The 13,797-nt window shown below is 43.7% G+C and overlaps 1 protein-coding gene across 2 annotated transcripts in view; it reads left to right on the forward strand.

The window, feature by feature from the left end:
- Window positions 1–313: 313 nt before the first annotated feature.
- Window positions 314–13,797, forward strand: part of DMXL1 (Dmx like 1) — a 268,508-nt gene continuing 255,024 nt past the window's right edge. For both annotated transcript variants that reach the window (XM_073624666.1, XM_073624667.1), the window contains exon 1: window positions 314–645. In XM_073624666.1, coding sequence (XP_073480767.1) covers window positions 559–645 — 87 coding nt within the window. In that variant the 5' untranslated portion in view covers window positions 314–558. The remainder of the gene's footprint in view (window positions 646–13,797) is intronic.

A 13,797-nucleotide genomic window follows, 5' to 3' on the forward strand; every position in this document is an offset into this window, starting at 1 on the left:
AAACGAGCATTTCCTTCAGCTGTTCTAGCACAATAAACTGTCACCATGAACTATGTGCACAACATCCGCAACTGGATCTTCCTGTTCCACATACTGTTGACAAAACATGTGACTGTCGCGTGGCTGCACATGCGCACACTATCTGGGACAGTTCTAAAGTGAGCATGAAACCCCTCCCCTTTGTGGCAGTTCGTCCAACCTATGTTCCCCGTCTGGGGCACGCCCTCATTTTCCCTAGCTGCGCCTATAGCTTGTCAACGAGGAAGAAGAGGGCGGGGCTGGCAGTATTGCGGTTCGCACTCTGATGACGGCAGCGAGAGGTTGGCGCATGCGTCGTGCTGGTTAAGTGGGTTACCTCACTGGCTGGAGTCTGCTCTGTGCTGCTCTGTACCAGTACGCGTCACTCTCTGCTCTGTTTTCCCTTCACACTGTCCTCTGCCAGCCGGCCAGTGTCCCACTGTCACCGCACTTACCCCTGACCGGCTGCTCTGTCATCCTAATGTCACCCTGAGAGACTGTCATCCCGCCTTGTGCCGGGCTCTATGCGCCCGCTGGATCATGAATCTGCACCAGGTGCTTACCGGAGCTGTCAACCCGGGGGACCATTGCTTCTCTGTGGGGAGCCTGCTGGAGCAGCCCATTACGGTAAGAGCCTGACACCCGTGCCCGTGTAGACACCCCATAATCAGTATGTACTCTACACTCCATAGTCTATATACTCTACACCCCATAGTCTATATACTCTACACCCCATAATCAGTATGTACTCTACACCCCATAGTCTATATATACTCTACACCCCATAGTCTATATATACTCTACACCCCATAGTCTATATATACTCTACACCCCATAGTCTATATATACTCTACACCCCATAGTCTATATATACTCTACACCCCATAATCTGTATGTACTCTACACCCCATAGTCTATATATACTCTACACCCCATAGTCTATATATACTCTACACCCCATAGTCTATATATACTCTACACCCCATAGTCTATATATACTCTACACCCCATAGTCTATATATACTCTACACCCCATAATCAGTATGTACTCTACACCCCATAATCAGTATGTACTCTACACCCCATAATCAGTATGTACTCTACACCCCATAATCAGTATGTACTCTACACCCCATAGTCTATATGTACTCTACACCCCATAGTCTATATGTACTCTACACCCCATAGTCTATATATACTCTACACCCCATAGTCTATATATACTCTACACCCCATAGTCTATATATACTCTACACCCCATAGTCTATATATACTCTACACCCCATAGTCTATATATACTCTACACCCCATGATCTATATATACTCTACACCCCATGAACTATATATAATCTACACCCCATAATCTGTATGTACTCTACACCCCATAGTCTATATACTCTACACCCTATACCGTGAATATACCTACATAGTCTGTATACTCTACACCCCATGATCTATATACTCTACACCCCATAATCTGTATGTACTCTATACCCCATAGTCTATATACTCTACACCCTATACTGTGTATATACCCCCATAGTCTGTATACTGTACACCCCATGATCTATATACTCTACACCACATACCATGTATATGCCCCCTAGTCTGTATACTGTACACCCCATAATCTATATACTCTGCACACCATACCGCGTATATACTCTACACCCCGGCCCATACCGTGTGTATACACCCACAGTCTATATCCTATAAACGCAGTTTATAGGATATAGGTATATGCTTGTACACCCAATAGTTTGTATATACTGTACATTCCATAGGCTGTACACACCCTATAGCCTGCTTTTACCTTCACAGCTTATAATATACACCCCAAAATCTTTATATACCAGTACAGTCTATAATCGGTGTACACCCCATGATCTGTATACTGTACACCCCTATCAGTATTCACTTGTTGACACCATAGCCTGTAGATTTCAGTCTATGACCTTTATTAAGGATGAGCTCCGGCGTGTTCGCACCGCCCACATGCAGAGCCCGCCAGGAAGTCGGCACTGCGCTAATCACAGGCAGTGAGACATTGTCCCGATGTGCGGCTGCAGAGATCGGGAAATGTCTTGCTGCCTGTGATCAGCGCAGTGCCGACTTCCTGGCGTGCTCTACACGTGGGCTGTGCGAACACGCCGGAGCTCATCCTTAATCATACACCCGCACACCTTTTAATCTATGTATACTTGTACATCCCAAATACTGAGTACACCTGCACAGCCTGCATATATCAGTACACCACAGATGTGTGTCCTGCTGCATGGAATACATGTAGACTTTCCACTCTGACTCCACTTGTATCACTACATATTATATTTTATAAGAAAACAGAACTGTGAACATCCTTGCCATGAGTAATATCTCCAACCTTAGTCCAGTTCTGAGTATAGTGATGGTGTCTGTAGGCTGTGTACTCTACAAACAGAGAGTCATGTTAGTTAGTTTTAGTTTGTAAGGTCTGGATGCACCCAATGCTCCGTGTTGTTCACCCAGGGGCAGAATGCTGTGTAAACAGATGGACTTCATCCATTTAAAAAGAGGCTGATAGCACCCCCTGCACATAGCAGATAAATGTACAATCTCTCTGTGCCTGCGGTTGGGGAAGCCTTCCCCATCTGCTTTGACAGTCTTTGCAGGTAAAGAGGGTTCTGTCAGGACCTTGCTTTATTTCGGCACTTTAACACACACAGCCTCTGACACTCCTACAAGTGTCACAGGGATTACATTTGAAAGGTTTAGTTTCTGCACAGCATCAAATGGCGAAATAAGGGAAAAGTGACTTACCCGTGTGCAAGTAAAGGTAACCTACCTGTTATGTATAGCCTGATGTGCAGTCTACCTTCGTTTGGGTTATGATGTTTCTAAACACTATTAATCTTCAGTACTTAGTAACTAGAGATTGCCTGCACTGAGTAAATTATTACTGAGCAGTCTGCATTTATCATTGTTTGGGTTTAGATACCACTGTGCACCTCTATACAATGTTGGGAAACTGTAAACACACCCCTTATTCTGGATAAACCTCAGAGCCCCGTAGCCAATGCATCTCATTAATACTGAGACCTGGGATTTGTATTGGGACCTATGATGGCATGTCTTTCCTGGTCATTTAGATAGTTTATTGCTTTCTAGGATTGTCTCAGTGTGTTACTTGCTTTTGTTTTTATCTTCTCATTAGTTAAAGGAAACCAATAAACAAGGAATTTTCCTTGTTTGATGTCAAATTACCCAGCAAGCACCTCAGCTTACTGTGTGAATGAGGAATACTTTTTTCATTAGTGTGGTAGCTAGAATCCATTGAGCTGGTTTAAAAAAATCAAATTAAGAATAATAGGGCTGTTGGCCAAATCAACCGTTAACATTCTTATTCAGTCTTCACATGAAGTAAAAGGAGTAAAAGGAGACTTATTGGTCTGCTATGGATGGCAGATTCAGTTTTTCTTTGGTGCAGTTTTTTGTTTACTGGTTCAATGTGTAAAAAGACTTGATGTATTTTACGAGCTACATAGGCTATATACTTTAGGATGCTGTTTGTATCTTACCAGCCATGGTGCATGTCACCTTCACTGTAACCCGGGTCTGATCATTCATTTCTGGTTAAAAAAAAAAAAAACAGGGTTTGAATAACAATTCAATATTTTGATGAATATTGTGTTCATTTTTGGCATTACAATATACTTTAATGTTTAGTATTCTCTATGTTCTGAAGGGTTTTCAGTTCCACACTGTTTTTAGTAAAAAACAAAAAAAAAGACCCCAGTATTTGTACATTTTAGGTGTACGTTCATGAAACTGAGATGAACCGTGATAGTGACTATGATAGAATTAAAAAACACTTTTTTTTTTTTTTTATGAGTGGCCCCTCTCGTATAGATCTTTTTTTTATTGGCTTAAATTTTTTTTTTTTTAACTGTTCTTTTGTCAGCTATTACATGTTACTTTTCATTCAGGGGTATTTGAGCCCTTGATTTTGTGAATTCATGGGCTCAAATCTTGTTTACATTACACATCTTGGCCACTCACCACATATTTCATTCATTTCTCTATTAGAGAAGGGCAGATTTTGTTTTTCTCAAAGAATTGTTGAGTAATGCATTTAAACATTACAGGTCCCATAGCAGTTGCGACATGGAAATACACCACTGCTCTGCACCATACACCCAGTAGTCAACCACTGAAAAGCAGGATCATTGAGAAATGACCAGATACTTAGGTTGTTACAATAGCCTATTTATCATTAAAGTGGATGTAAACCTGAAAAAAAAAAAGAAAAATTTATGTCATAATGTAGAGTATAAGATTTCCTATCATTTGAGCCCAGTCTTGCCACAAAGAGTTAATCCAGCTCTGAGCAATCCTCTTTTATTGTTCAGTGAGATAAATCTTGACAAACAGAGAAAAACTTTGTCAAATTCTCCCCCTTGCTGTGAGTGACAGGTGATTTACATATCTCATGCTTCAGCCTAAGACATGCATTATTTTTTAATTCCCACCCCCACTCCTTTCTTCAGCAGCTCTGCCAGGATTGGCTGTTCCACACCTCAGCATGATTTGGCATGCTGAAGTCATGTGGTTACTTTCCTGTCTTTTCACTGGATGTTAGAGATCATAGCAGAAGTTCAGTGTAAGAAATACAGAGGGGAAAATGCATATTGACAAGGAGTGTAGAGGTGGGCGGGGAGTCTACTGACATCACGACTCCACCCACCGAGCTCCAGACAACAGACCCACCCACAGAATATGCAGTTTTTCAGGTCTCATAACAGACAGAGGGGAGACATTTGACAGGTAAAGATACATGCAGGAGGCATGTATATCCTTATAGATAACCCCTATGGCAGTAGTTTAGAAAGGATGACATTGGGTTACATATATGAATTAAATCTGACCAATGTTAGCACTCCTATCAGTGGTAAATTTGTTGTCTAAACCCTCTGACTCTTTTGCTGGACAGCTTGGTCTGTTACTGCAAACTGAAAAATAACAGCCTTTCTGGCAGAATCAATAGGTGAAAATTAAGGAAAAAGGTTACTAAATCTAAGAACTGGTAAGCTGGTATATAATACATTTTTGTTTTTAGGTTTAATACTGCATTAATCAACAACAAAAACAGCATGTGTTGATGACAGCCTTTGTTCACCTTTGTGCAAGCAGCTATACATAGGGATTTTTTGGTTAGCACTGCAGCATGTCAGGTGACACGAGAGTAACGCTTTTTGCTGATGGGATATGGTAAACATTGTTGCACATGGGTATATTCATAACAATGAATGAAAATTGCTGTGTTAGAGCTTCTTCACATGGGCTGCCAGGGGGAGGTAAAAACAGGTTATTGAACTATGTTTTTTTTTTTTTCTATCCCCTCGCGATCACCCACCTAACCTAGGGCAATGCAGCTGTTCAAGGCTGTACACTTGCTCTGGCAGCAAATAAATGGCATGTTGCTTCAGCAAGTGATATCGCCATTGCATGTGACCCATTCAAATGAGAGGGGCCATGCTGCAATCACTCTGCAACTGCGTACAATGCATGTAGTTGCTGCGTGATGGGTCAACATTTTGAGGGTTAAAGTAGGTGGGGAGGAGGCGGCGGCTACATATCGCCTCCTCGCTGGCTGTGAACCATCCTCTGAAAAGCGAACCACAGCGGAATGTCTTTAGAAGGGCGGCGGTGTACCTTATTGTTCATCAGTGTTGCGGGCATCAAGCTGTGTCTAAACCTTTCAGTGTTTAGTTGTATTACATTACTGAAAAATAATGTACTACATTCAATGAGAATTTTTAAATAAGTGTTGCATTGTGCATTCTAAAATTTGGTAGCTTATTTACTATTGTAGAATGGCTATCTGTTCATCTAAATCTTAGGCCTCATGCACACGAGACGCCGATGCAAACTCTGCTGAACACATGTTTTTAAAAGCTGAAACCGGCATTAGAAAAGCCCGTTTTACCGCCGTTTAGCCGCGTTTTACCACGTTTGCGTCTAGAAGCGTCTGCTGAGCAAAGAATGACATTTTGCAACCCAAATTTGGGGCCCCATATCTCGGGGTCACTTGGTGCTATGAACCCAAAATTTGGCGTACTAACACAATGGAACTAGCACTACAACATATCCAAATTTGGGGTTCCTAGCACCAGCTGGCCCCGAGATATAGGGCACCAAAGTCGGGTCGCAAAATGTCAAGCACTTTTCTGCAGCAGAGAATGACATTTTGTGACCCGACTTTGGGGCCCCGTATCTCGGGGCCACTTGGTGCTAGGAACCCCAAATTTGGATATGTTGTAGTGCTAGTTCCACTATGTTTGCACAACAAATTTGTGTGTTGGGTTCCTAGCACCAAGTGGCCCCGAGATATGGGGTCCCAAAGTCAGGTCGTAAAATATTCCTTTAAAAACACTTATAAATGCAAACGCGGCTAAACCCGGTACCGGCGTTTAGCCGCGTTTGGCGTCTGAAACGTGGAAAACTTTTGCGCCTGAACCCATTTTTTTGCTTCTGGAAAAACGAGGTTAGACGCAACTGCCTAAAAACGCCAAAAAAACGAGACTGTGTACATGGACACATAGGATAACATTGAATGGGTTCAGGGGCAGTTGAAAAAAGTGTCCAACTGCCTCTGAATGCGAGTTTAACAGCGTCTCGTGTGCATGAGGCCGGGCTTGTCTTTGTTTAAAGCGGTATTAAATCCAAAAGTAAAAAAAAAGTAATATACTGCAGCTTACCAATCCTAGAAGTGGTGGCTGCATTTAGTTTTCTTTTCTAAGTCTTTCTTTCCTTTATTTTCACCTGGTGATCTGGCAATTAAGTCTGTTGTTTTTCATCAGAACAAGCTGTCCTGCAGATGTAGAGTGTTGAGCCAAACTATGTATTTATCACTGACAGGGGTGCTTACAATGATCATTTATTTATGTAAAACCTATATTCCAAAAGGAAATAAAAAAAAAAAAAAAACACTGTTGCTGTAAGGCCTCATGTACACGGCTGCTGGTAAACGGACGTTAAGAGACAGTTGGCTGCTTTTTTCAGCTGCCCCTGAACTCATCCGATGTTAACTTACCAGTACATGTACACAGGTTTGTTTAATGTTGTTTAGAGGCCTTTTTTGGAAAGCAAAAAAGAGTTCAAACGCTGAGTTTAGAGGCATTTCAAGCTCTAAACGCGGTAACTCGCGTTTATCCATGTTTTGTTTACAGGAGTTTTTCATTTTTGGCTATTTTGGGAAAAAAAAAAAATTTTTATTTGAACGCGGCAAAAACGGATGTTTTAAACGTGGGTTACTATCTATCTTTGAGTTAAATCATTCAGGAGAGGTTATAAAAACGTCCCGTGTACATTAAGCCTAACTGTTTTAAAGGTATAAAGTTGGCCATAGATGTATCAAAATTCAGACAGTTCAGCAGGGACTGGGCAAATTTGGATCCATCTGTCACCCATTTTGTTTGAGAGTAATTCATCTACCGATCAACTGCTCATGAACTGGCTTGTGATCTGACTTCGATCAATGCTGCAGTGCTAATCCTTGTATTCTGACAATGAAGTCCAGTTGACTCCTCCGCTGTCAGAACACTATGACATAGTGGGGAGGATTCCCCCACCCACCTCGATAGTATCATATCATGTAGGCCAGCATTAGCTAGAGTTTGGCTTCAGTTTGTTACTGTATTTAAATCTGCGGCGGCAAATGGACCGTCGGTAGCACTCGCTTACCCCATCACCGGCGGCTTCCCCTGCTTGGCGGTGGCCTCCCTTTCTTCCTGCTCTTTACGGGTCATCATGGCGGTGGTGGCGGCTTCTGTTTCCTCCCTCCTCAGCGGCCAATTGGAAAACAGGTCTCACACCTGCTTTTGATTTGCCAGATTGTGGATCAGTGTTTCAGGGTTGTAACGCACCTGGGTGGGCTCTGGTCACATTCTCTGCGACCCGAGCCCACCCTATTTTGAAGCCTATTGGAGCCTCTGGCTCTAATCAAGCACTTCAAAAAATACCCCCGCCACTGTAATTCGTGTGCCCTGAAAGGGGCCGGATGCATAAATAGGGGGTGTCCGCGGCGGCCATGGACAAATTCATGCTATGCATGAATCTATCCATTGCTTATAGGGGGTGGCCTGGAGAGAGAGGGCGGTGCCCCTAATGAACGGAGTGCCGCTTTTTGCCAACTTGATCAGTAAGGTTTTGGTCCCTGGGAGATTCTGCACAGAAATAACTACATTTGCAGCTAGGTAGTAGAGCTGCACGATTCTGGCTAAAATGAGAATCACGATTTTTTTGCTTAGAGGATAGATCACGATTCTCTCACGATTCTCGCGGCGTAACATCATCTTTCACATTAAAACAAAAAAAATTGCGCTAACTTTACTGTTTCTTTTTTTTTATTTATTGAAGTGTATTTTTTCCCAAAAAATTGCATTTGAAAGACTGCTGGGCAAATACAGTGTGACATAAAATATTGCAGCAATTGCCATTTTATTCCATATTATAAAATATTATAATATATATATATATATATATATATATATATATATATATATATATATATATATATATATATATATATATATATATTTATATATATATATATTATCTCTAATGTTTGGGGGTTCCAAGTAATTTTTTTTAGCAAAAAATATTGATTTTAACTTAAGAAAGAAGTGTCAGAAAAAGATTTAGACTTTAAGTGGTTAAACTTCCTGCATTTACACGTTGTTTAAAGCTTGGCAGATTGCCCAGGTTATTTGTTTACACAGAGAAGTTCTATCCCTTTGATCTAAGAAGGAAGTTAGATACAATGTTTCAAGTTCTAAACTTGGCAGAATGCCTGGATGTTTTCTTTTGACAGCTGAGTGAGCAGATAATCTCTCCACTTCTTTATATGAAAGAATCGTCAAACTCAGCAGGAGAGATCGTCAGGGGAGGTGAATCGAGATCACGATTTTTTAACGATTAATTGTGCAGCTCTACTAGGTAGTATAATGTTACTTTCACTTTCCTTGTTTCTTAGTATCCTGTACATGGTTTCATTGTTGCATAGAGCAGCTGCTAAAAACAAAGTGAAAAAACTCAGCTCTTACATTTGCTGGCCATACACAGCTTGTGTTTGTCCTATTCCTCCTAGATTTCAAGGCATGCTTGACCAAACCTTGATCTGACAAATGGAGCCAGGTAGGAAATTGTCGTCTAAACAGTTACTGCAGCCAATCAGATGTAGTCACTGTTCAGATATTCAGACAGCTGTGGGAACAGCGGCTATTAGAATACAAAAGCTGGGGGGCGTGGCTGAGCAGCGGCTGTAACCAGATGTGTTTACTGCTTTCTCCACCAAAGATCCTGTGTAATATCCTCAGGGTGACCTGCTATAGCACCCGATTACCCGAACTAACAAAAATACCGGTAGACTGGCACAGCACTGCGGCATCTTCTGGGCAGTTTGCACTGATCGCTCCCATGGCTAAAAAGCTGAAAGAGGCTCGTTCTTTCCCTGACCTGGCGACCCAAGATGGCGCCGGACACAGCTCTCGTCAAAAGACAAGGACAAGGAGGCCGCTCTAAAATTATTTTCGAGCTCCTCCCTAAAGGAACCACACGCCTCTTCCATCTCCCTGGAAGACCTCTCAGGCGCTCAATCTGAGGCAGATGCCATGGTGCCGCTGGAGGATCCGACCGGCCTGCTGGCAGAGTGGGACACAGTAAGTGCACAGACTATCTCCCCTACTGCGCCATCCCTATCCTTAGGGGAAGGCCCGGAGCCCACTCTTTGAGACATCATGGCGGCGGTTACTAATTGCACCACCTCTATTATTGTTCTGACAGCTGAGATAAAGGGGGTGAAGGCGGAAGTATCTTCTATCAGGCATGACATACAAAAACTGCGGGAAAGAACATTGGCTCTGGAGGGATGGGTCAGTACAGTGGAGGATGATATGGAGCCATTAATGCGGGATATAAAAAAATGTGATGACTGACCAACATGCCTGGATGATTTGGAGAACAGAATGAGGCTCAATAATGTGTGGGCAATCGGTATACCCAAGAGAGCAGAGGGGAAAAATCCTGTTGCTTTTATTGAGTCTTGGCTGATCAATGTTTGGAAAGGCGTTATTTACTCCTATATTCTCTGTGGAGAGGGCACACAGAGTGCCCATGCGCCCCCTACATCCAGGACACCCTCCTCGCGCCTTCCTGTTTAATCTGTTAAGTTACAAAGACAGAGATGTGATTCTGGCTAAGGCTCAAGGTATGAATGGTGCATTGGCTATGATTACTAAAACCTTTTTATTCCCTGAATTCCACTTCTCTGCAGAAGGCAAAATTTACGAATGTAAAACGACGCCTCAGGGCCCTCAATCCCACAATATGCCATGCTCTTCCCAGCTAAACTGCAAGCGGTGGCCAACGGGGAGGCACATTTCTTTGAAAAACCTTCTGCTGCAACACAATGACCTGACAGGGAAGAAAGATAATTTCGTGCACCTACACCTCTGAGGCCTGTTGTGCCTTGATGCGTTTTTGAGTGCTTTTGTTTTTATGAATAAGATGAGGTCACCTTTCAACACCCGGCAATCAGGCGGATTAGAGATTGCAATCTCTCTGTATAATATTCAGTTGGAATATTCTTCTGTTTGTGAAGTTCGCTATAACATCTTTGAACTTCCACTGCCCCCCCCCCCCCCATGGAGGTCCCAAGCAGACAGTTGGATTCGCAAGTTTCGGTTTGGTGGTCTAGGTTGGACCACATAGTTTTCTGACGTTCATATTTTTATTTTTAGATTTCTTTACTTTTTTTGTGCTAACCTTTTATACGGATGCCCTCCTGGTTTATGTTTACCCTACTGAATGCCTTTACCTCTGCCTTACCTCTCACTACCAATTGTCACTTCCGGGATTGGTGTGTGAGGGCCATAATGAAAATACTGGTCGAATACAAGCAAAACTCCTGCGCTACGTGCCTGTCTGGTAGCTACCTATTGCTTGTTTTCTTATTTCATATTGTTTGCTTTCTTATTTCAATGGCTAATAGCATATGGATCTTGTCCTGGAATATTCGAGGCCTCGGTAACTCTGTGAAATGTTTGGCTGTCTTTCGAACTGTTGAACGTCTGAAGGCGAACATTGTGTGCCTTCAAGAAACTAATTTGTCACCTGTTACACCTCTTTGTCTGTCACCACGGTTGTATAGTTGCCAGTATCATGCAACTTATTCGACCTTTTCTAGAGGTGTGAGCATATTTGTTTGCCAAGGGACTCAATTTGCATGTAATAAAGTGCTCACTGACCCCAATGGTCATTAGGTGTTTATTTTATGTAAGCTGCATGGGGTGTCTTGTATAATCGCAGGTGTGTACATCCCTCCCCCTGTTTTCGGCTGACGTTCTTAAAACATTGGCGAGTTTTATGGCCGATTATCCTGATACACAACTGCTAGCAGTGGTAGACTACAACAATTTGCTAGATTCCCATTGGGTTAAATTATCCCCTACGTCTCAAAATTCCTCCTCTACTGGGAGACCCACTCCCTTTTCTCGCCTGTTGGGAGAGCTTGGTCTGATAGACGTGTGGAAGCTGCAACTCCCAGATACAAAAATGTTCTCATGTCACTCTGTTACATATGATGGTTTATCTAGGATAGATCTGGGCCTAGACAACAGCTCTATTTTCTCTCTTCTAGCCGCCTGCCAATATGAACCCAGGCATATTTCGGATCACTCTCATTTTTGGAACTACAGGCACTTTAGCTGGAAATTAAATCCATTTTTGTTAACTCTGTTTCCTGATCTGGACCCCATCCCTGAATTGTTAATATCCTTCTTCCGCTCTAATAGGGATTCAGCAGATATTGGGGTGGTGTGGGATACAGCTAAGGCCTTTTTGAGAGGTCAATTCATATACCTTATTAAAAAAAATATAAAAACGTCTAGAAAAGGTTGGCACACTTTTTTTTTTTTTTTTTTTGGCAGAAGCAGGGAGAGCAGAGGAAGCCTTTGTTGACAATACCTCGGATGACACTAAGAGGGCTTGGCTGGCTGCACAGTCGATGTCGAGACAGGTAGAACTTCAGTTAGCAGAGAACGATAGGGGTGTTGAAAATGATCGGTGCATTGCGATGCTGCCCTTCACGATTCAGCATCGATGCGGTATCTAGCATAATCGATTGAGCATGGCGTCATTCCAGCTCCTCCCCCTCCCCAGCAGTGTTTTTGCTGGAATGACAAGTCGCCAATTGGCTGGCTGCACCTGGCGCCGTTCCGCTTTCCCCCTCGTCGGGATTTGTAACTCTGGACAGTGACAACTGTCATCTTTCCAATGGGCGGGCGCAGAGCCACACAGAGCTGTGACACACAGATCACTGCAGCTGTCTTAACACCCATGGGATGAAGCATAGAGTCAGCTTCAGGAAGTGAGCTGTGAGGAGAGGGGGTTGGTAGGATTGCTCCGGAGGTGAGAGCCTGTCATGCTTGATATATGTGCGTGGTGAGTGTATAGAACTGCCATATTCCCCACCTGCTACACCTATCCTGTGTGTGTGTGTACTGTGTCTAACACATTTGGGGGCTACACAGTGCACCCTCTTTTTCTGTCTAATTTCTTCCTGAGATTTCCCTATCATCCCTCCCTCTGGAAACATCCACTGATCTGCAAGCAGTATATTTCTTGCTGATTTGGAATATCTATTCTTTTTTTATTTTTGCAGTGATGTTGACCTGTTTACTATCCAAGTTGCTGCCAAAAGACTCAATGATTTGTTAGTGATACTAAAGGGTGTTATTTTTTCTTTAAAATAAAAAAGATATACTTACCTGCTGACCATCTCCTGTATCATGTCTGCAGTCTCTGACCATTTTGGGGGAGAGTCTGGAACTCCTTTTAAGTTGTATGCTGCGTTTAGACTTTGCTTTGTGCAGGGAGTGGTGTGTGTGTGGTGTTTGTTTTTTTTTTTTTTTTTTTTCTCGCCTCTGAGATATAGGGCTTCTCCCTCCGGGACAGGAAATGCATTCACCCAAATGGTTAAAAGGAGGTCCTCCATGCCCTCCCCTTCAGTTTTGTGTTTCCTGCCAGACGGGAAGGAAGCATGTGAGGAACCTGGGGAGCTCCCATGTCCCATGACTGTCCTGGATGAGACTGGCGTACCTTCTCCTCTGCCCAAGCGCCCCTCTGTCGAGCAAGGAAGAGAGGGCTGCTAGCTCACTGCTGCCTAAAAACTCGGAGAGTTGGACCCCTGAAGATTGGGGCGGGACCCTGCCTCCATTTCGCCCCACACACCTACCCTCTCCCGCGGCTCAGTTCGGTGGGCGGACGGCGTCCATCGCCGGGGTGCATGCTACCTGGCTCCGGGTGTAGGAGAGGACAGGCGTGAGTCGGAGGAGGGGCTTCTGCATTCAACGAGCGGAAGTGACGCGGCTTCCGGTGGAGCCGCATCATCAGGGGGCACTGTGAGACGAGGTTCCAGTCTCCAGGCAAGGCGTGTGGCTTTTTGGGCATCCGGAGCCAGTGTAGATCCAGCAGAGGCTGTGACAAACACAGAGGAGCCATGGAGGGCACTGCAGCATCCCAGGCAGTCGACTCAGTCGCTGGGACCAGCACCTCTCATGTAAGCGTGGTGAGGGCAGACCATGGCTTACTCTGGCAGGCGGTAGGGTCCTTGGGACCAAAATCTTTCCATTCTTGGGGAACCACAGGTGAAGGGCTGGGCACTTTTCTCCTTCCCTCTGATCTAAGCACAGTGGTGGTGAGGGTCGGGGACAGGTTTTCATGGGTGTTTGTCTTTCTTTT

This window comes from Aquarana catesbeiana, linkage group LG01, assembly GCF_042186555.1.
Source record: "Aquarana catesbeiana isolate 2022-GZ linkage group LG01, ASM4218655v1, whole genome shotgun sequence".
Classification (NCBI taxonomy): domain Eukaryota; kingdom Metazoa; phylum Chordata; class Amphibia; order Anura; family Ranidae; genus Aquarana; species Aquarana catesbeiana.